The sequence below is a fragment of the Neophocaena asiaeorientalis genome, unplaced genomic scaffold, assembly GCF_003031525.2.
Source record: "Neophocaena asiaeorientalis asiaeorientalis breed wild unplaced genomic scaffold, Neophocaena_asiaeorientalis_V1.1 scaffold31, whole genome shotgun sequence".
In the NCBI taxonomy this organism is placed as follows: Eukaryota; Metazoa; Chordata; class Mammalia; order Artiodactyla; family Phocoenidae; genus Neophocaena; species Neophocaena asiaeorientalis.
The window spans coordinates 4,080,044-4,104,860 of record NW_020175320.1 but is presented as its reverse complement, the minus strand read 5'-3'; the positions used below and the strand labels follow the sequence as shown (position 1 = coordinate 4,104,860).

General features: G+C 35.5%; 1 protein-coding gene across 1 annotated transcript in view; it reads right to left on the bottom strand.

The window, feature by feature from the left end:
- The window catches only part of CTNNA3 (catenin alpha 3), a 1,528,699-nt gene that overhangs the window by 44,502 nt on the left and 1,459,380 nt on the right, over positions 1–24,817 (bottom strand). The window contains 2 exon segments of the mRNA XM_024765510.1: positions 10,071–10,205; positions 21,695–21,800. Coding sequence (XP_024621278.1) covers positions 10,071–10,205; positions 21,695–21,800 — 241 coding nt within the window.

The following is a 24,817-nucleotide window of genomic DNA, read 5'->3' as shown; positions in this document are numbered from 1 at the left end:
TTTTAAAAAAGCAATTATCAGTCTAAAAGTAAGTATGAATGTATTTTTGGTTTTTAACTCCACATTTTGTTTTCTACATAATTTAAGACACTAATGCGTTAAAAATTTTATTTGTTTATGTTTTTGGACACACAATGTATAAAAATGTAATTCTGTAGCATCAGCAACTGAAAGGAGTGGAGAATAGAGCTGTTAAGGAGGAAAGAATTTGTATGTTATTGAATTTAAGCTGCTACAAATTCAAGTTAAAATGTTATAACTTTGGGATGTTAAACGTAATCCCCATGATAATCACAAATAAAATAGCCACAGAATATACAGAAGACAGAATGAGAAAGAAATTTAAATATTCAGTACAAAAGAGAATAAGATCAGAAATTATGAGTTGGAAGGAACCATAGAGCTCATTTAATTCCAAACCTTAGTTTAAGAGATAGATAAAGAACCAAACCCAAAGAGATTAAGATCTAGACTACAATCTGGGTCTCCTAGTTTGGAGTCCAGTAGTTTACCCTCTTGTTAGCTTCTCATGTTCAAGATGAAGAATGTGTTCTGGTCAGGCTTTCTTAAAGATCTGAGAACATTAAATCATCATTTTTATCAGTTAATACTGTGTTCAAGTCAGTGTTTTCCACATCTTTCTATTAAAACCATTCCTTATCTTTGGGAGACTGGGATTGACATATATATACTAATATGTATAAAATAGGTAACTAATAAGAACCTGCTGTATAGCACAGGAACTCCACTTTGCTGTACAGTAGAAACTAACACAACATTGTAAAATGACTATACCCCAATTAAAAAATAATTCCTTATCTCTTGATATCCACAGCAACTATCCCAGCTGAGTATACCAAGACCACCTCCTGCCATTTTGCCACTAACCCCACTCGGAGGCTACAGAGCTTACTTTCAGTAGTGATGGAGTAAAGAACTTGAGAATTAGATTCTAGCCCTGACTCTGCTGTTAGATACTGTCATGCACTAAGGCAAGTCATTGAAAGTCCTTGACATATTTCATTGTAAAGCTAATTTGAGTTGGTTATAACATGAAGAGATTATAAGATTCCTTCAAGTGTTATTACAACCAGATGCATAGCACAATCAAGAAAATCTAATCCATTGTGATATCAGCTTACCTAAATACCAAGAGAATTTCATAGACTACTTTACTACATTGCAAGGAAAAAAGAAAGAAAAAAAAAAGGCAATACCCCCACACCTCTTCTTGTTTTTAAAATATATTCTGGGCTTCCCTGGTGGCGCAAGTGGTTGAGAGTCCGCCTGCTGATGCAGGGGACACGGGTTCGTGCCCCAGTCCGGGAGGATCCCACATGCCGCGGAGCGGCTGGGCCTGCGAGCCATGGCCGCTGAGCCTGCGCTCCGCAACGGGAGAGGCCGCGACAGTGAGAGGCCCACATACCGCAGAAAACAAAACAAAACAAACAAACAAACAAAAAAATAAAATATATTCTTTGAATTACTAAGGTCTATTACTTCCATTTCCCTCCTATTCAGCATTAAAAACAAACTGAAAACTCCCAACATTCTTGAGAGTTAAATTTATTGGCCAGGTGTCTTCTTCCTTCTCTTTACTTTTTCTCCTCGCCCTTCTCCCCTTCGTCATTTCTTTCATCTCTCCCCATTCCATTTCATACATCTCCTAGTCCTTTTATAAATCTCTAAATACTTCAGGTGATTTTCCAAATCTTCTTTTAGTTTCCCCAGTGTTCTTGATGACTACCAATGACTGCAGCAGGTTCAGAAAGCTCATTAACTAATTCCCTTAATGTCTTAACATGGCAAGCACATTAACCTACTAAATCATTCTGTATGTAATCCATTGCCTGCATTCTGCAGGCCCTAGTGGCTCTTTCAGTCAATAGCTGCATTGTTACTGTTCCTTATCATTCCTAGTTGAATGCGCACTGCCCCTTGATTTCAGCTAAAGCTGAAGTGCTGTTGTTTGGCAAATTTTCCATCTTGCTGATCTTTCCCCCCCCGACTGATTAGTTTTATTATTTATCCAATTTTTAAAATTGTGGCTTTGGCACACCTGCTCAGGGTAAGACAGCACAATTAAACACATTAAAGGAAATGCACAAAACATGGTGATTATGTAATTAATCAGCTTTAGGTAGTATAAAAAATTGCTAGCCTAGAAGCATAACACTTTGGGAAAGAGTAATTTTAAGAATTTAAAACAATTTTAATTATTTGATTTTTTTCTCTTAAACTTTATATATATATACACACACACACACACACACACAGGCTAGAATATAAGAATATTTATTTTTTATAGCAAGACTCCTTTCACAAGGTAAAATAGCTTCCGCACTTGGCACCATGCTTAAGGACGCTAGAGGAATGATTGACAGATAATTTATTGGAATGCCCTTAGGTAACCCAGGTACATTTTAATCTTCTTAGAGTTATATTTGTAATGTATTCCTAATTAGTACATTAGTAAGTCAAGAAGGCTATGGAAAATGATCTGCAACAGTAAGTTTAATTACACGGTTTCACTGTGTTTTGCTATCATTTTTTTCAATTAAGCTTTTATATATTCCCCCTTTTTGTGAGAGGATAGCCATTGGAAGGCTTCCTTTTCATGTGACTGAAGGATAAAATGAAGCTGAGTCAGTTTGCATAATCCAGGCAATGTCCTGGAGCTCAGCACTGGTAGAATAATGTCTAGCACACAGTATATCTGATTACTATCTCAAATCATTGGTATTAACTTAGATTATTTTCTCTTCTAAGCAATACTGGAAAGTCTTTGAATATATGGACATATTTACTTTGTTCTTTTGCTAAAATAAAACTGTGGATAGAGCACTCAAGTCTTAATCTTAATGGGAAATTACTGCTCCCATTTTAACAAAATGACTGTATCTAAATGTTTTTATATGCTCATTCATCTGTATCTAAATGTTTTTATATCCTCATTTCTCTTCATTTATCTGTATCTGTTGCTCAGGAGAAAAGTTCTTTTTTTCCGAATCTACACTTTCTACCTGTTATCTTAATTCTACTCCTTCTCCCTTGCTTAAGATTTTATTCTATCAGTTACAGTCTTAATCCTTACAGATTCATTCTTTTCTGGCTTTTTGCTCTTTACGTCAACATTTGCTCAATTACTACCATTTAAAAAGTACAAAAGTAAAATGCTAACAAAAAAAAAAGGGAAAAAAAGAGTAATAAGAAGAAGCTTCCAGTAATTCCATTTGCCCAAGTCTGTCTCAGTCTCTTCCCCACCCCCGACTTTCTCCTTCCTTTCAACTACAAACTGCTGGAAAATCTAGTGTAAGCTACCACCTTTTCTCTCTTACTGCATACTCAGTATTCAGCCCACTATGGCCTAATTTTTGCTTTCACCATATTACTGATCCTGCTTCAGAAAAGATGTAAAGATACCTTATAAATGTAAAATCCAATATGTGCTTTAAGGCTCAGTTAACCTGAATTTTCTGTGTTTCTAGTTACTGGCTATTTTATCTTCAATCATTCAAAAATATTCATGGACTTTATAGTCTAAAGGAGAAAATGTATAAAAAAGCAGATAATTAGAATATATACGAGTACTGCTGTCACTTTTGTCATAATAGAGGGATATGGTATAATTGCTAGTTGTCACCCAATAACTATTCTCTCTTCATAGAAACAAAACTCTGATTTAGTTGGTGAAAGCAACATGCCTAGATTAAAACACACAGAAACAAACAAACAAATTTTACATTTTGTGGTGTCCTTTGCAGTTATACATAGCCATGTAACTGAAGTCTTGGCAATAATATGTAAGAGAAAGCATTTGCAAGAGACTTAAAAAAGATTTAGGAATGTTTGCTTCTGCTGCTCTTCATTTTTACTGTCTGGAATACAAATGCCATAGCTACTAGAGTTAGAGAAGACATATTTTGATCCTAATAAAAATGGAAACCAGAAGCCAAGCATAATAAAGCAGAAAGACGTAAGAGCCTGATTCCCTGATGACTTTGTGAAGCTGACATTCAGAACTGCCCATTCTTGGATTTATTTATTTATTTATTTATTTTTTATGGAGACAGTAAACTCCCAATTTCTTTAAACGGCTACAACTAAGTCTCTGTGTCTGACACAGGCACATTAGAATAACATGTGTAGGAAAAACATTCTTTCTGGATCTCTGGCTCAGCTATTTTTGGTCTTATTCAGCATACTTTCACTGGATGATCCCATCTATTTCTCCTTCATACCTCTCTCCTCAGTTCCAAACCATATAGCCAACTTCTCCTAGACTTTTCTCCTTGGATACCTCTTAGTTGCTTATGACTAAGTCACTTATGACTAAAACCTGAATGAGCTGCCTTACCCTTCTTGATCTGCTCTTTCTTCTGTGTATAGCTTTTGGTTAATGATGCCACTTTTAACTATGAAAGCTAACAACTGTCAAAACACTGGGGGTAAGTCTTAATTATTCCTTCTTCTTCATCCTTAAAATTCAATAGATCATTGATTCTAATCATTTCTACCTCAGAATTTTTTCTTGCAAGGATACATACATCTCCATTCTCACCAAGACTGCCTTAACCCGGGTTCTCACTGTTAATGCTCTCGGACTTCAAAAAAAAAAATCATTCCTAAAGAGTCTTCTATCTTCCAGTCCCTCATCTTTCCATCTATCACCACCCTGGTAAAATAAAGATGTAGCATGCAGATGCATACACACACACAAACACAAACACACACATGGGAATATTATTCAGCAGTAAAAAGGAATGAAATTCTGCCATTTGCACAAAAAAACATGAATGGACCAAGAAAGTATTATGCTTAGTGAAATAAGTGAGTTAGAGAAAGGCAAATACTGAATGCTATTACTTACATGTGGAATCTAAAAAATAAACGAATAAATATAGCAAAAGAGAAACAGACTCATAAAGACCAAACCAGTGGTTACCATTGGAGAGAGTGAAGTGGGGAGGGGCAAGATATGGGTAGGGTGTTAAGAGGTACAAACTACTACGTATAAAATAAATAAGATAAAAGGAGTCTCCCAAGGCAATAGAAGTAAAACAAAAATAAACAAATCAGACCTAATCAAACTTACAAGCTTTTGCATAGCAAAGGAAACCATAAAAAAAAACAAAAAGACAACCTACAGAATGGGAGAAAATATTTGCAAATGATGTGACCTAAAGGGCTTAATTTCCAAAATATACAAGCAGCTCATACAACTCAACAACAAAAAACAAACAACCCTTTCCAAAAAATGGGCAGAAGACCTAAACAGACATTTCTTCAAAGAAGACATAAAGATGACCAGTAGGCACATGAAAAGATGGTCAACATCACTAATTATTAGAGAAATATAAATCAAAACTACATATAAATATATACTACATATAAATATAAAAAACTACATATAAATATAAATCAAAACTACTACTACTGGTCAAAATGACCATCATTAAAAAGTCTACAAATAACAAATGCTGGAGAGGGTGTGGAGAAAAGGGAACCCTCCTACACTGTTGGTGGGAATGTAAATTGGTACTGCCACTGTGGAGAGTAGGATGGAGGATTCTCAGAAAACTAAACATTGAATTACCATATGATCCAGCAATCCCACTCCTGGCCATATACCCAGATAAAACTATAATTCAAAAAGATACATGCACTCCAATGTTCACCGCAGCACTATTCACAATAGCCAAGACATGGAAACAGCCTAAATGTCCATCGACAGATGAATGGATAAAGAAGTTGTGGTACATATATACAATGGAATACTATTCAGCCATTAAAAAGAATGAAATAATGCCATTTGCAGCAAGACAGATGCAACAAGAAATTATCTTACTAAGGGAAGTAAGTCAGAAAGAGAAAGACAAATACCATATGATATCACTTATATGTGGAATCTAAAATATGACACAAAGAACCTATCTACGAAAGAGAAACAGACTCACAGACATAGGGAACAGACTTGTGGCTGCCAAGGGGGAGGGAGAGAGGGAGAGGGATGGACTGGGAGTTTGGGGTTACTAGATGCAAACTATTACATTTAGAATGGATAGACAACAAGTTCCTTATGTATAGTACAGGGAACTATATCCAATCTCCTGGGATAAACCATAATGGAAAAGAATATAAAAAAAAGAATGTCTATATGTGTATAACTGAGTCACTTCGCTGTACAGTGGAAAGTAGCACAACATTGTAAATCAAGTGTACTTCAATAAAACAAAAAAGGATGCAAGGATATACTGCACAGCACAGAGAAATATAACCATCATTTTATAATAACTTTAAATAGCATATAATCTATAAGAACATTGAACCACTATGTTGTACACCCGAAACAAATACAATATTATAAATCAACTATACTTCAATAAAAATAAAAGGTTAGGTATGAACTCTTTAAAAAAATGTTAACTTCCGAATACATATATTGGTTTATACCTATTTCAAACTTCAACTTTTTCAATTACTCTCAATTGCCTACAGGATAAAGTTGAAATGTTGTTAGTGATCCTTTTGAAACACTCTCAGTTTCATTTAAAGCTTCTCTTCTATTTCCCACCCCCCTTAACACACACCAACAGACCAAGCACAGTTGTTTGCAATCACTTCAGACTGTTTGTTATTTCCATAAAAATCCTCATCTTTCCCTATTTCTATCTTTCTACTTCAGTTGTTCTATCTACCTCAAATCCATTTCCCCTCCTTCCCTCATAAATATACAGCTTTTTTGTTTTGTTTTGTTTTTTTACCTATTAATCAAGGACCAAATTAGAGTCAAACCACTTTCTGGAGCTTTCTTTTGTTCACTTGCCACATCAGTGGAATTAATTATTCCTTCACCTCTTACCATATGCTTTTGTTCATTCAACTATCATATGGCCTATTACATTATTTTGAAGTCATTTTTGAATATTTAGGTATATTTTATGTACATTAATTTTGCACATATTTGAGGATCTTAAAGGAGGCTTTGCATCTCCCAGATGTTCTCAGATGCCCGGTACTGAGCGGATGCTCAATTCACGGCTGGAGTTTTGGACTAACTACACTTTGGTTTCGTTATAAATAAAATATGTAACTTCAGGCTAAATGCTTGCAGATAGACATAAGAATCATTGGAAAATTATTTTAATTAAATGGTCTATTATGAGAATGATTTCAAATTCCTTTATGTTATGAACTCACCTTCTTGATCCTAAACCCTGACACTCCAGACCCACAGAATACATTCTGCCCATTCACTCCAGAAATGCATTCCATTCATACCTATTTCCTTCTAACCAAATATATTTGTTAAAAGTAATGTTTCATGAACCTGATTTTGGAATGCAAACTTTGAAAAGTGTAGTTTTGAATACCAAATTTCTGTAATTTTTAATGGGTTTCCTTGCTTTTACAATCAGGTTTATTACTTTTCAGAAGACCTCATAGAAAAATGATGGCTTAGTTTAGAACTTCTTCTCAATTTAAAGAAGAAAGAAGACGAGAACTCAGGATCACAGAGAGAATAAAGCACTTGTGCTTTGGCACACACAAATTAAATGTATTTTATAAGCTTTCCAGGATCTACCTGCAAGCAGATGGCAGTAAGGCATGTAAAAGGGTGCATGACATGCTCCCTTTCTTCAGAGTTATTTTTTCTAATAGAAAATTGTGGGTGAAATGATGACAAAATAGCTTTGGATTTGCAATGCTATTCTTCATTTTATATAATGACAGCTTTTAAACTGTAAATAATGGATTCTAAATGGTTCATGCTTAATCTATCTGTAAAATATGTAAAGTTCATGAATTTGAATTGTCATATCAAACAAGAAGGGATAAAAATTCAATTTGTACATCTGGAGGAAATTACATTTGGAGGGACCATTAATAGTAATACATTTTAACATAATGTATAGGCCAAACTTCTATCAACATTTTTGAAAGCGTAGCTTCAGACAACATGAAGAGGTAAATATATAATTGGAAAAGAAAATTCATATGGATTTAGACCTTGTGAATGATGGTGAGTGTGTGAAATTGAGAAAAGTAAACAGATGACAGGCTTGGGTATACAAATAACTGTATTTTTTACACATTTAAAGTAGTATAATGGGAACTTCCCTGGTGGCGCAGTGGTTAAGAATCCACTTGCCAATGCAGGGGACACGGGTTTGAGCCCTGGTCCAAGAAGATCCCATATGCCGGAGCAACTAAGCCTGTGTGCCACAGCTACTGAGCCTACACTCTAGAGCCCAGAGCCACAACTACTGAGCCCGTGTGCCACAACTACTGAAGCCCATACGCCTAAAGCCCGTGCTCTGCAACAAGAGAAGCCACTGCAATGAGAAGCCTGCGCACCGCAACAGAGTAGCCCCTGTCCGCCGCAACTAGAGAAAGTCCGCGCACAGCAAAGGGGACCCAACACAGCCAAAAATAAATAAATAAAATAAATGAATTTTAAAAATATAAAAATAAAGTAGTATAATGTTAAGTAAGAAAATGAAGACTGAGTGTCTAATAATCCAAAATAAAGATACAATATTTTTTAATGTTTATATACGTATATGCATTCTGTTTGTATATATGCATATATGTAGTCACACATGGAATCATATACCCACACACATGTCTGTGTGGATACACAGTGACTACTTAAAATGCATTTTCCTTTGAAAAATGATAGGGAACCAATATAGCACAGGTTATGTTGGTTTGCATTACTGTTTTTGTACAATTTGAATATCAAGGAAACTAATTTTTTATCTCTAATAATTACTTAGACATAATTTCCAAATTATTCACTTTTGATTTTTGGTTCCATCATAGATTCAAGCCTGTCCACCTGAACAGAGAAGCCAAGACCTTTGAAGGTAAACCCCCAGGTCTGATATTTACTAATAAGAATTTGGGGAAGCTATTTAACCTTTCTAAATTTCCTTTTTTTCAAGTTTTAAAGAACATAAAACAAACAACTAAACAATCTATCTGGTATGTTATTGTGAAGATTAAATGAGACAAAATATAGGCAAGAGATAGTCAGTAAGGATTAGTTCCCAGCCGTCTACCCTTGATGGTAATTCTTTGCTTTCTTTTTTTTTTTTTAAGCCAACTGTGCAGATTGCGGGATTTAGTTCCCTGACCAGGGATTGAACCCGGGCCCTTGGCAGTGAAAGTGCAGTCTTAATCACTGGACTGCCGAGGAATTCCCTTTGCTTTTGTTTTTGCAACTATGTTCTTTTGAAAAATGTTAGTTCATTGGGGGAAAGACCAAAGTCTGGCTAAAGAGCTCCCAGACTTACAGATTTATATGTATGCTATCATTTTAAAAAATTTGTCCTCATGAACATAAGTTCCTAGAATGTTCATGATGTTTCACTTTAACTTAAATTTATAATCTTGGTCAATGTCCTTCTCAAAGTCACTGATAACTGAATCCAATATAGACATCAAATATTATTTTATTACCAGACCCACTCTAGAGAAATGATCTACTGTTGTTATTAAAAGATGAGTAGAAAAGGTAGACATTATTTCTACCATGGTCATTTTATAGCAGTTTGAAACTCAGGGTCACCAAAGAATTTATGAAGGTTCCTCTAAACCTATTTACATTCTATCATATTCTACTGCTACAATTACATCTGGAGGTAACAGTTTTCAAGACCTGAATTTCTATGATATAAAAATGAATAATGAGAAAGTGAATATTAATTAATAGTAATAAAGCAATTATTTCATTGATTTGCAATTACATATGTCCTTATTTTTATAAAAAACTAGAGGATTCAATTCAGAAAACCATGCTCTAAATTCACATCCATTTCTTATACAAGGGGCTTACCAAACCTGATTCACTGTAAAATCTCTGAAGTAAATAAAGACAAGCTATACTGACTTAACATTTCTTTAAGAAATCTGGCATGCTTTCTTGCTCGTTTAGTTTCATGCAATTTTAGATACTCCAGTTGAGTTTTTTCTAACCTACATGGCCCTAAACGATTTGGTGGGGTAAGGTGGGGTGTAGCTTCCTCTTCCACATGTGGTGGGGTTAAGTCTGGGACAGTACTCACTGCTGACATGATGAGCTCTCCTCCCAGGCTCTGGATCTCAGCTTTAACCTGACTGCAGATTTTCAGCTGGTGAGAGTAGAATTTAATCTGTTCCAGGTAGGCCAACAAGTCCTGTTTGCATGATGGATCTGGGCACTAAACATGCATGAGATAAAAATGGAAATAGCAAAACAAAGAGTAAGTAGATCAGAGCAATTCAATATTGAGATTGCATGTATCTTATAAGGCACTGACTTTATTTGCATTGAGTCCCATTTCTCCAACCAAGGCCATGTAGATTCTGATATGCTTCCACCATTAGAAGAGTTTCTTCATGTTCCAACCTTAACTACTTTAGCATAGACAGAAGAAGTAGTAAAGGAATTTCCAGACATGAAAAGGTACATGAAATAATTGCCTTTAATTTATGATAAGGTTAGAAGCCTTAGATTTCATTTTTAGGTAAATCTGAAGAAGTATTTAAAATGCAATTATTCCCTTCATCTAAAGTTGCTATTAGAATACTCCTCGGGACCCATAGTTCTGCATTGTCTGTCCTTCGTTATTTATATGGGCATTAAAAACATCTGCCACAAAACATATATTATGTTCTATTACTTTCAGCATTTAATGTTTTTAGCTATTACTGACAAAAGAAATCATTTCCACCTTAGCTAACAGCTTTGGATCTACCTGGAGCCAAGAAAGAGGCAGCATACATGTTTTAGAGATGTATTATTATTATTATTATTTTTTTTTTTTGCGGTACGCGGGCCTCTCACTGTTGTGGCTTCTTCCGTTGCGGAGCACAGGCTCCGGACGCGCAGGCTCAGTGGCCATGGCTCACGGGCCCAGCCGCTCCGCGGCATGTGGGATCTTCCCGGACCTGGGCACGAATCCGCGTCCCCTGAATCGGCAGGCAGACTCTCAACCACTGCGCCACCAGGGAAGCCCTAGAGATGTATTAAATTTCTTTACGAAAAACAGTCTCCTACATTACGTTAGCTTCTGTAAGGAATTTCCTGGAGTAGAGCTTTGTGCTTAATCATAACATGATAAATATCTGTGGTCAGTGTTTCATGTTTGTGTTCTTTCTCCTATGCAATTAGAACAGATTTTTAAAAATCCCCGATAACTTAATTTCAATTTAAAAACATTCATAAGGATATGGAAATATGAACTGTAACTTATATGCAAAGATATTCACTGCAGCCTTACTTACAATAGCAAAATTTGGAAATAAATATTCTATAATAGTGAAAAGATTAAATAAGGATACATATCTGTATAATGTGATATTATACAGTCTCAAAAATTAATATTTTCAAAGGAAAATGTTTTTGGAAGGAAAAAACACAGCATTTAAAATTTCACATACTGGGCCTTCCCTGGTGGCGCAGTTTACCCCAAAAAAAAAAAAAAAAAAAAATTTCACATACTATCTCAAAGTATGTAAAAAACATGTGTTTATACTTGTGTTTAAAACATAGTGGGAAATAATGTGAAAATGGTTAATAAACACGATATAATCAATATTTTTCACTCCATATTTTACATATCTTAATATATATTACTTAAATTATATTATTTCTATAGTAATAAAAATGTTATTATTTAAAAAGCTTTAATTCTAATAGCCTAAAATGAAAACTGAAAAGCAGGACGAAAGACCTGAAAGTATTCAGGCAATTTCTCTTTTACATAGTAGTTAATAAGCTGGAGTGTTGTTGAAAAAATCCTGAGAATCTTATTCTCTTTTATATTTGCTAAATAGACTAATCTACATAGCTCCAGAATGTGTGGACAAGATGAGAACATGTGACTTTTGAGTAAAATTTAGTCAACAAAGGTAGCAAAGATATAAATTCTTCTGCAGAAATACTATCAACCTGCTAGATAGGCATGGACAGATGACATGACACATGATAACCAGACAGACAGACAATCAGATGATAGAGAGACCTTGATATTAAGGGCATTTTTCAAATTTTTAACACAGAAGAAAGGATACTCCCACAAGTCTCATCAGGAGTATTAAACTGTAACTAAGTAAGAAGAAAGAGAAGGAGAGGAAGGAAAAGAAAAGGAGAGAGAGAGAGAGAAGGGAAGGGGGGAGGAGGAAGAAGAAGCAAAAAACAAGTAAAGGAAGGGATTTCTCCAATTTACACATGAGAAATGAGAAGTTTAGAAAGCATAATAATTTTCCCAGGATTGAAGAGCTTATGCTAGAGCCAGTATTTGAATCCATATCTACTTGCTTTTAAATCCATTTTATTTTCAATCACTGAACTTAGGAGAATTTGGAGTGAATTTTTTTTTAATCACAGATTACCATGGGTTGCATAATTTCAAGGAAAAAGAGAATTTATGGGAAAACTATGTCTATTTTGAAATAAAGATTGCTTAGATTTTTTTAAAGACAATAATTAGCTATCTAGAATTACCTATAATGATGACAGGCAAGTCATCTCATTGTTTTACCACAACAGGAAGTTGATCTTTATTAGGTACTTCTTATGTGTCAGGCACTGTGCCATGTCCTTTACATGCATAATTCTAAGTTAGTATTCATAGGGCCATTTTACTGAGATCTAATTATTGTCATTTTGCATACTTGCAAGCTAGGTTTTGGATAGAATTTATGATTTGCGTAAAGATTTGAATTGAGTTTTCTCTGTTTCATTCACTACACAATGGTCTCTTATGACATTCATTCAAAATGTTGTTTTGTCTATCCTGAGTAATGAATGGTCTTACCTATTGTTTGTTCTTATGGATGGACTCAATGATAATCTTTGACACATACAGTGTTCCATCTGTCATATACTCTTCTAGGTGCTTTACCTATATTAACTCTTTTAATAATCACACAACTTCATGAGGCAAGTTCTATGCCTCCTTCTCCATGCCTCAGTTTCCTCCTTAACAAAGGAGGAAACTGAGGCATAGATAAGTTAATTGACTTGCCCAACTGAGAAAGAGTAAAGCTGGTATTCAGACTCACATGATCTGGTTCGAATCCCTACCTCTAAGGTCTAGGAATAATATGAGTCTTCCTGCCAGTTTTGTCTTATATATAAACAGTAAATTGCCACTCTGATTTGTAAATTGGTTGCTTAAATTGACACTCTTATCTGTATATTGTAGGTAGGATTTGGGTGAATTTATTCCTTAAAGACCAAGCACCACTATATAACTTCCGATAAAATCAAACTTGCAAATTAATAATTAGATTGTTAACTGATAACCAATGTTGCAATCACCTAAGTTTAAGCAAAACATACAGTCTCTCTCAAGACACTTTCAAGGCCATGCTAGAAGAGTCTAGAATTGTGTTAAGCAAAGAACGAGTCAAATGAGTAGAAAATTTGAAGTTGAACTTTGGAAATTAAAAGTTACTTGACCCAGGGCTTCCCTGGTGGCGCAGTGGTTGAGAGTCTGCCTGCCGATGCAGGGGACACGGGTTCGTGCCCCGGTCCGGGAAGATCCCACATGCCACGAAGTGGCTGGGCCCGTGAGCCATGGCTGCTGAGCCTGCACGTCCGGAGCCTGTGCTCCGCAACGGGAGAGGCCCCAACCGTGAGAGGCCCGCGCACCGCAAAACAAAAACAAACAAACAAAAAAAGTTACTTGATCCAGATTTACCCTTCATTCCCAGAATTGATGAAAATGTTGGTTACACCTAAAGATAGTAGTTTTATAAGTGAAGTATGAAAAACATAGTGATTGGTAAATTCCATACTATAAGACTTGTTAAAGCCTTCTTTTCTATTGACATTTGGAAAGTCTTTCTGAGTCACTTTTAGCTGCCCAGAAGCAGAACCAGGAGAATGAATCATTCCCACTTTAAGAATGCTCTTCTACTATTTGCCAGATCTCTGTTATTAAAATCAAATTATGTTTTCCTCACCTTTTATATTTTTACATAAAGCTAATTGAAAAAGTTTGGGACCTAGATTGGTACTGGGTGGGCCAAAAAAGTGCCTGACACATTTTTCATTTTCACCAAGAACTTTATTGAACAACGTATTCACCCATTTGTTCCACTACCTTCTGCCATTTTTCAGGCAACTTCATAATTCCGTCTTCCCAAAACTTTCTATCTTTTTAAGCAAAGAACCGTTCCAGGTACCTTTTACAGTCTTCCAGGGAATTGAAATTTTTTCCATTAAGAGAATTTTGTAAAGGCCACAATAAATGGAAATCCGAAGGTGCAATGTCTGGTGAATATGGCGGATGAATCAGAACTTCCCAGCCAAGCTGTAACAGTTTTTGCCTGGCCATCAAAGAAACATGTGGTCTTGCATTATCTTGATGGAAGATTATGCATTTTCTGTTGACGAACTCTGAACGCTTTTTGTCTAGTGCCACTTTCAGTTGGTCTAACTGGGAGCAGTACTTGTTGGAATTAATCATTGGGTTTCCTGGAAGGAGCTCATAATAGAGCAGCGGTCCCCAACCTTTTTGGCACCAGGGACCAGTTTCATGGAAGACAAGTTTTCTAGCAGCGGTCCCCAACCTTTATGGCACCAGGGGCCGGTTTCGTTGAAGACAATTTTTCTACGGACAGGGGAGGGGGCATGGTTCACGCGGTAAATTGCGAGCGAGGGGGGGCGGCAGATGAAGCTTTGCTTGCTCGCCTACCGCTCACCTCCTGCTGTGCGGCCCGGTTCCTAACAGGCCGCAGACCGGTACCGGTCTGCAGCCTGGGGGTTGGGGACCCCTGTAATAGAGGACTCACTCTCTTCCAATCCCACCATATATACAACATCACCTTCTTTGGATGAAGATTGGCCTTTGGTGAGGTTGGTGGTGGTTCATTTCGCTTGTCCCACGGTCTCTTCTGTTCCACATTATTGTACAGTATCCACTTTTCATCACCTGTCACAATTTGTTTTAAAAATGGAATGTTTTCATTACATTTCAGTAGAGAATTGCATGCAGAAATATGGTCAAGAAGGTTTTTTTCGCTTAACTTATGTGGAACCCAAACATCAAAGCGATTCACATAACCAAACTGGTGCAAATTATTGTCAACACTTGATTTGGATATTTTGAGTATGTTGGCTATCTCCCAAGTGGTATAACGTTGATTGTTCTCAGTTACTGTTTTGATTTAACTTCACCTCTACCCGACCATGGAGCATTGTCCAGAGAGAAATCTCCAGCACAAAACTTCACAAACCACTTTTGACGCATTCGATCAGTCACAGCACCTTCCCCATACACCGCACAAATCTTTTTGTGCGTTTCAGTTGGCTTTTCCCTTTCTTGAAATAGTAAAGCATAATATGCTGAAAATGTTGCCTTTTTTCTTCCATATTCAACATTAAAATGGCTACACAAAAATTCACCACTTTTGATAAGTTTTTTTTATAAATGCACACTGATATGACAGCTGCCACCCATGATCTAACAAAATTGTTTCAAATGAAATTCAAGACTAAGTGCTACTAGAGCCATCTTAAGGAAGAAACCTTTCAGCCCACCCAATAGAACATTCATATCCTTTACTTTTTAAAAAAATAAAATTTGTACAAAAAAACTTTTAAAGGAATACTGCTAGGGACTTTTAGTCAAATCAAGTGGTAGAATATCATAACACATTTTGGTTATTATGTCCCAGTTTATTAAGATAGGAGATGTTAACCAGGACACCTGGTTAGCTTTTTAATTCATGGATTTTCTTTTTTTTAATTTAAATTTTATAACCACCAAGACACTCACTACAGACAAGCAGATGGCATGTCAGCCTAAGTGGTTTTGGCACATTAAACCGGCTTTCACTCTTCTAGTAAGATGCTTCATACCAATACAGAATACATCATTTAGTAATGAGAGGAAAAGTGAAGAACATTTATTACCTTTCAGTTTGAATTTTAAGGGTATTAGCAAAGTGAATACTTTTAAAGACCTTTATTCCATTAGTTTAGCTATTTTTTTTTTTTTTGCTCATAATGGAGTTTAAACTTTATTTAAGACACAGTTAAAATGACTTTCACAATTACAGACAACAAATTCTGCTAAGCTGGCAAAGTTTGTTAAGGGAAAGTTATTAGATGTCGTTGTGAATTTCTAGAGTAGAAATTTCAAGCAACCAGTGAGAGCAGAAGCAGTCTGTGTCCATGACCTTTCCCTTCCCACAGGGCTCATTTCTCCACCTATACTCCAGCCCAGAGGCTGTCTCATTTCACCTTCCTCAGGGTCACAGATCATCCATGATCCCATCTTTTTCTGTACTTTTAATGTCTTTTTCTATCCTTGAATCTATCAACATAAAGTCCCTCAAACCAAAATCCCTCCCTCAACCCTGTAATCCCATCTTTCTCTCCTCTTGTTCACGAACATGCTTTCTAAAAATTTTCAGTGCCACCCCTATTGGTGTTCTGAGTTTTCATTTTTGGGCATCTTCTCACTCTTACCCTCTTCTTGGATAATACTATCAATATATGCTGCTCTGGCTTCACTGATCACTTACAAAATAAACATGACTAAATCTCTATCATCCAGCCCTGTCTTCAGAAAATCCATATACATATTGTATTGCCCCAGCTCATCTCACTGTCTTATCAAGATTTCACACTCAACACATATAACCCTCCACTGTCTCATACTCCATCTTGCCTATTATAAAACCATTTTTCCTGTTCTACTAACTATCTCAATAAAGAGTGATTCCTTCCTCTCTCCCATCTATTAAATTTGGTCAGTCGTTTATTTGGGTTGATTCTACATCCAGAAATCTCAGCATACTTTGAACATTTTTCTTCTTTGTTATGCCTATCATTGCTGCTCTTTAGCAAACTAAGGTTTCTAAGACACAAAAGAGAAGGGTATCTATGGAAGTATGGTAAAAATACAGTGGGGCTCTTTTATGACGTCATGATGGAGGACGACATTGATTCATATGGTCTACAGTGGACCTGCTGACTTGTGAGAGTTATAGTTGGGAAATTATAGTTTGGCATTTTTCAGTGCATAAATGTTGTTTTACCAGAAATTGTATATGTTGTTCAGATTTTGTCACATCTCCTTATTTAGACTAAAATGGTCTTTTAAAATTTTTTTTATTTATTTTATTTATTTTTGGCTGTGCAGGGTCTTCATTGCTGCGTGCAGGCTTTCTCTGGTTGTGGCGAGTGGGGGCTACTCTTTGTTGCGGTGCGCGGGCTTCTCATCGCGGTGGTTTCTCTTGTTGCAGAGCACGGGCTCTAGGCACGTGGGCTTCAGTAGTTGTGGCATGCAGGCTCAGTAGTTGTGGCACTCGCGCCCTAGAGCACAGGCTCAGTAGTTGTGGTGAACGGGCTTAGTTGCTCCGTGGCATGTGGGATCTTCCTGGATGAGGGCTCGAACCCGTGTCCCCTGCATTGGCAGGCGGATTCTTAACCACTGCGCCACCAGGGTTGTCCCTAAAATGGTCTTTTTAAAAAAAATATTTATTTATTTTGGTTGTGCCGGGTCTTAGTTGCGCATGCAGACTCTTACTTGCAGCCTGCATGCAACATCCAGTTCCCCGACCAGGGATCGAAGCTGGGCCCCCCGCATTGGGAGCATGGAGTCTTACCCACTGGACCACCAGGGAAGTCCCTAAAATAGTTTTGAGTTTAAGAACTGCTTCCAATTCATTTTTAGTTTCAACTTGGTTTGGACATACAGTCATTGAGAGACTGCTATCTGTGACATATCCTTTGAACACTAATGCAAATTAAAGACAAAGATATTTTCCATCTTCATCAAAGCTCCTTCCTTTAGTAGGTATGAAGTTCTGGCCCAACCTACTTTTCTGCTTTATGCTGACTTCCATGAGAAATTCTCAGAAGGATTGGCTTCCCTATGTATTAGATTAAAACTGAAAACACATCATCTCCCTCCCTGAAACCTGAAACGTGTCAACTGAAGAGTTACGGGATTGAAATAAACTTATACAAATGTTTTACCCTGTATAAAGAATATGGATATGGAAAGGATGGTGGAAAGGTAATTCAGACAAATTTTGATTATTTGGAATTTATGGTTAAAGTCAGCCAGCCACCTGTAAGGAGAAACTTTCCTCATCTTTCGTCTTCCCCTCTTACACCAAATAGCCCCTTCTTCCTAGGCCATAAAATACCTTATTCTGGGTACCCAAGGCTATAGTTTTGCATACGTGAAATAATACTGAATATATAATCACCCTCAAATCATTTAAGATATTGTTTCAATGGGAAAATGACAAAGACCCAATAAAAAAGAAAAATAGTAAAGCAGCATGCCTTTTAACAGGAAACTCTTACTTCAAGGATGCAAACAGATAAAATATTTTCAGTATTTTATCTATTCCTATTTAATTTCTGAGAAACTGCTATGCATTCATTTTTATAAAGCAGGGGTTCATTAATCTGGAAAACAAATCTAGGTATCAAATTCTCTGTTCAAGATAAATTTCAGACAAATAATTGTGTCAAAATACAAATATTGTCACAGGTGCATCTAGAAGTTATATTCCTAAGAGACATGTTAGAATGATGTAATTAATGCTTCATAAGTTTCTTTTTAGTGTAGTTTTATTACATTTTTTTTTACTCATAACATCAGCAGGAAACAATACAAATCAGGCTAGCCACCAACAATATTTTGTCAAAATATCAATATAAATTACACTTGGAGATTGTTTTGTTCATAGTTGAGTGCACTGTGTATGATTTGCCTTGTAGTGTTTTTTAAATGTCATCTTTCTTAAATTAGCTTTGGCTTTCAATATATTTAACACTGAAAATTCATTTTAATTGTGTCCTGTTATGGTTAGGTGGGAGTACCCAGTCAACAATCTGGATATCTTTGCTTTGGAAAATTTACAGTGAAGGAGTATTAGGATTCAGACACAACACTCAGGGGTTAGAAAGTCCAACTTTGTCCTCTTCTTGCACAAAACACTTTAGAAGATGTTAATTTTATTTTGTTTCCTATTCACCTCTTTTCTATTTGAGGTAGGTTGCTTTGTGACTAATTGAGATCTTTCAGTGTATTATTCCTACCTTGTGAGGTATTTTCCAGTTCATCTAATTTAGAATACCTGCTAACATGATGATTTACTATGAAGAGTCAAAGAATAGAAAGAGATGTGTACCAAGAGTCCGAAATACTAAATTTGTAAGAAGCATACCTTTCCAACTTGTCATTCTCTTTATTCATGAGGAAAATGTTTAAGAATTGTGATAACTAACAACATCCTGACCCTCAGGAATATACTGGCTGATGGAGACAGGATTTGTACCAGAGTTCTATAGGACTTAAACAACATGGTCTTGGATGGCATATGAAATCTACCTCACCATCTCAAGATAATTCTAAATCCAAGAGATGTTGAGTGATTGGGACAAGTAAGCTTACATTATGCTTCTGTATGTTACAACAGAAGATTTTCAATCATCTCTTCCTAGCTACCTAATGGTAATGCCAGAGTAGTAAATTGTATGTAGTTATATACAATAAACATATGTTCAAGGAAGCAAGACAGGGAAGAAGGGTTAAAAAAAAAATCAAGGAAGGCAGAACTAGAAGTTTCAATTTGATTTCATTTCATTCTCTCTACATATGAACTTTGACTCTGAAACTTTATAGAATGAAACTAACTTGGCCCAACTATTTATATATTTCACAAATCCATGTTGGATAGAATTGAAAATTGATTGATGTTTGACCTTCTGACACTCTAGCCAAAAGCAGACTGGAAAGCATCATAAAAATTATTAAAAGGTTTTTGGGCTATTAGTTTGTTCAAAATTAAAAGCAACCGATGTTCTGGCAGAGTTTTTTCATAATATACATTGACACTGTAAAAACTGCCTTGCTTATTTACAGTATTCAATTGTATTCCACAACCAATTTCAGTAATTATTTTTGTCTAAATTTTTTATGTTGATCTATCAAAAAATATCCGAAGCACAATCATAGAGAATCTTCCCAGATAGTCACTATAAGTGATTCAATTCTGATTCTTCAGAACCGTATTTCTTCAGATGAAAATTAAATATATCATTTGAAACTACTTTACTATATGAAATGGAAAAGGCCAAAGAGAGTCATCCATAATTCTTCATTAGTCAGTGACTGTTTCTTTAAGCTTCTTTTAAAATGTCAAAGTTATATGGAAGTGAGACAATACTTTTGCTTTCTTCCATGCAATGTGAATAATGTTAAAAACAATAGCATGATTTAATACAGCTATGTTATAGACGCACCCACTGCAAGGTGACCTAATCCAATTAAAGAAGAATATCAGTCAAGAAGAAAAGGACAACTTCAAAGTGACACAATTATTTGGACTTTGAAAATTGTGCATTCTAAAACAAACAGAAGTACACTGCTAGGAATCATTAAGTATTTTAAAAGTTATTAGAACACATGAATCTGTTTAATGTATTATGGTTTCATTTATCTTACTACTATTTTGTCTCATAAAAGTGAATGCAATAAAATTCTAGAACACAGAAAACCATGGGCAGATTTGGGCTTCACTCATTTATTCATAATAGATTTTGAATTATATTAGAATAGAGTTTGTTTTTAACTGTAAATGCTGAATACCAAAAAGATTAATAAAATGTTTACAGAGTAGTAGCAAGAACTTGAAAAAATATATATGACCATATATGTGAATATATATATATTCAAGTATGTTTTTAAATATTTGTCTCTGTTATTATTTTTCCTTGTTTATTTCTCTTCCCTTATATCCAAAAATATAATATCTAATAAGAGAAAGTTCCTCAGCTTCCAAGAAAAAGAGGATAAAAAAAAAATAAAAATAAGTAGCCTAATAAAGTTTCTCTTAAAGTGTATGCACAAAAAGGATATGAAAGTCATTTCAGACTCAAGAAGACAAGTGTTTTTTTTTCCCCCAAAGATAGATAAATATGTATTATGGAGTTGAATAATGTAAAACCTGCAAAGGAATACTATATCTCAGTTTGAAATAGTAATTGAATATCTCAGTACATTAAAGAAACTGACAGATTTCTCAATTAAAGTTAAGCAAAAGGTAACTCTAATAGTGTAGCTGCTGCTTAGAAAACTGGAATAGAGAGATCAGAAATCTAAAGAAAGGAAACCAAGTATTTAGAGCATCTATAAGGATTAAATGCTTCCTACATTTTATATCTTCACTTCAGTATTCTACTAATTACTATTTGTCTCACAGTTTTACATAGAATGCCAGAACATATTGTTTACACAGAAAACCTAACATACTTTTGAAAAGCACTAATTTTGAAGAGCAAAAATAAGAAATCTGAGATATTAAGAAAAAGAATACTAACATGGGGTATTACAGCCAATTAAAATAATTTGAGTACATCTGAAACTCATAAAGCTGATATTTAGAATAATTTGAATATATTTGAAGCTCAAAAATCTTAAAAATAATCCAGCCCTAAATAATAATAATGATAATAGTAGTAATAATAAAGCACCAAGAAATAAACTTCCTCAGAATAAATTTTCCACTACTTGTGTGTTAATTATGCAAAAAAAAATAAAAATAATTCAATAATAATTTAGGAAAAAACAATCCAACAGAGTAAAAATTCAACTTTGTTTTAAACAATGTCAAATGACAGAGAGCAATTACCATGAACTTTCATCACATCCATTTGTAAAGAACTCACCTGGTTGGCAATCTGCCGAGCAAGGACGTCCATCCTTGATCCTGATTCTGATATCATTTTAGCTGCATAGATCACATCAGTTGTATGCTTCAGTGGTCCTTTTCCCCTTAAAATAAAAGAATACATGTTTGTTGCAGTGGTTCATGCTAAGATACAAACACACACACACAAGATTTGTACCCCAAAGTATAAGCCATTGGTTTTACATACTTAGTTTTAAACAGGCCATGATTAGATTCCAGTATTAAATGAAAAATTAAAAAAAAAAGAAGGCCTATTTTGTTAAGATTCAGGATATTTTGCCAAGAAGATGGATTCCATTTGATCTTCATTCCCATGTATTTTGTACAATAAACCTTAGCCCAGAGATACTTTTGGCGGATGCAGACCCCTGAAGGCAAAGGTATTTTCTTCATTCTGGGTGGAAACATGAGATTTTGGACATCTTATATGTTCAACAGTGTACTTTGATTAGCAGGGATGCTGTTAATCCTCCTATTTTTAATCTTTTTTTTTTTTTTTTACAGTCTTTTGGTTAATTGTACTTTGTTTTTATCACATTACCTCTCCTCCACAATTATTTCCTAGTAATATCAGAGTAGTTGAGTATGAATCTGGAGTCACACTATTGTGGACTATTTCCCCAAAGAGACTGCTTCTTACCATTTGTGTAAGTCGAACAAGATAAATACCCACTTGATGCCCCAGTTTCCCAGTGATAGGAAATAGGAGCACCCACCACATGAAGTCATTCTAGGGACTTCATGATTTAATTTCCACAAAGTGCTCAGAACATTGTTTTAAACAAAGTAAGCATTCAATAAGTTGTTATTTTTGTGCTTGTTATTTTAAGATAATTTTGGTTTCTAATGCCATGGAATACAAGTTAGGTTTATTTAGGGATTTGCAATGTAGTTAAGAAAGAAGTACACTTCTTACATAGTTGGAGTGGGATAAGGAGATATTTTTCTGTCTTCTCATTCCTCAAAAATAAATGAATAACTGACCTGAATGAATATAAATGTTCCATCCACCTAAAACTGCTCCTCTCCTTATTCCTTTAGGTCCAATTCCTAACCCTCTACTGAGTATCAGCACACTGGCTGTTCCAATTATGTGGTTTCTGATCCTTGTTCCTAGCAGAGAATAGGACCCTGAAAAAATCACTCACTAATGCAACTGTTTTGATGCTTTGCCGTCTGTTTCGATGCTTTGAGAGTGAGAAGAGTGAGGAAGGTGGGAAGAAGGAATAAGCCAGTCAGGGTGAGGAAAGGGAGATTTTGAGAGGCCAAAATACAGTGGAGTTGAAGAGAAGGGGAATGGACACAACCTTTGTCCAATATCTTATTTACATCTTGGACCAGTCTTGAGGGTAGATGCCCTAATGTTAAATCTAATAAGATGTGTTGTTAAGAGAAAAATCTGTTCACGTAGGGACTATCATTCTATACTAATACAACATAGGGGGATTCATGCAAAGGAAAATGATCAGAGTATTCTACACCTGAAAACCTGAACATCAAATCACTTGTGACTAGTATGTCAAAAAGGCCCTTTCACTGCATTTTATTCATGGGGACTCTCAAATACATTACAAGCAAGTTTTCCTGTAAAAATGGAACCTCACAGCTAAGAGGATGAAAACCTGGCCTCAGTAGATAGTTATCACCATACTTCTCCTCTTTGAATCTGCTGACATAGGTTGCTTTGAATTTTTCTAAAAAATCAACATTAATCATTACAATTTTTTTGACTTGCTCTTATCAAATTTACTTTATGAATCAGGCAGGACTAGATGCTATGTACATGGTTATGTTCAAGACGGGCACTGCATTTCATTATGTCTATGCATCTCCAGAGGAAGTTAAACTTAAATAAAGCTGTCCAAGCTCCCAAAAGGCAATGCATCAATTTTCAAGGTCTTAAACAATGGACAAAATTTGTTACTAAGGAGAGGGGCTAATGCTCACTTAGGTTAAACAATGAACACAGTTTTATCTAAGGGATGTAGCTAACGTACCCTTCCCCTCAAAAAGAATATATGTCCCCGTATAAAAACCCTGGGCTGATGAAAAGGAACTTACCTCTAGCTTTAAATACACACCTTGTTATGAGACGACTATCTTAAACACATATAGAACTTAAAAGTAACAATAATATATTGTGACAGACTACAATTATTCTCTTTTCCTCATGCTCCTAATTAAATGTATTGCCTGGCAAGCTTCCTACTGAGTGCCAAACAAAATATACATTTTACAAACGATTCCATCTTATGCCAAGTTCCAGAGGAAGCTGCAATTACTGAAACTATGATAAATTTTTAACGTTCTCAGCCTGAAATGTGCTATGTCATGAAGGCTTTTTAAATTGGAAAATACAAAGGTTGTTTCTGCCTTCATTTTCATAATGGGTTCTCGGGATCTCTGTCAGCCACTTGTGTCTTAAATCATTGAGTTTGGATCCTGCAGAGAAAGATACCCAAGGAGGAGGGGGTAGACTTTGGAAATATTTTAAGGAAACCAGAGGCCAGAAATCTTTCATAAATAGTGGTTACAATAATAATCTATCTATCTCCTCAAAAAAGAGGGCAGACCAAGCTCTGGAGTAGACAGTCTGCCAGTTAATCTCTTAAGTTATAGCTTAGAAGGTATAATGAGAAAGGCTGAAATAACCCAGTGATGTTGATGCCATAGACAATTTTATTAACAAGTGAAAGGGATGCCTTTGAAACTTGATTTATTGGTACAACACAAACCTCAGCCATTTTTGATACTGCCCCAACCTGGATACTCACTCCTCTCCCTGCCGTCTCTCAAGTTCTGGCATCCACCCCTCCCTTCCTTCTACTGATTAGCATGAGAAGCAAGAAGATGGTACAGCTGATCAGTAACAGCTCAACTAACTGGAGATCTGGTTTGATAATAGAAAATATCAAATAAGTGTCGTGGACTTATTTTATCTTTCTAGGGACAGAGAATATCTTTGAAACGACTTGGTATTTTCTGCTACTGATTAAAAATAAAACAAAAGGCCTGTTTTATATCTTTTGCACTTTGTAGCCCCTAAATCTTTGATAATGTAACATTATTCCCCCTTTCACGACCAAAAACTTTCCCTTTA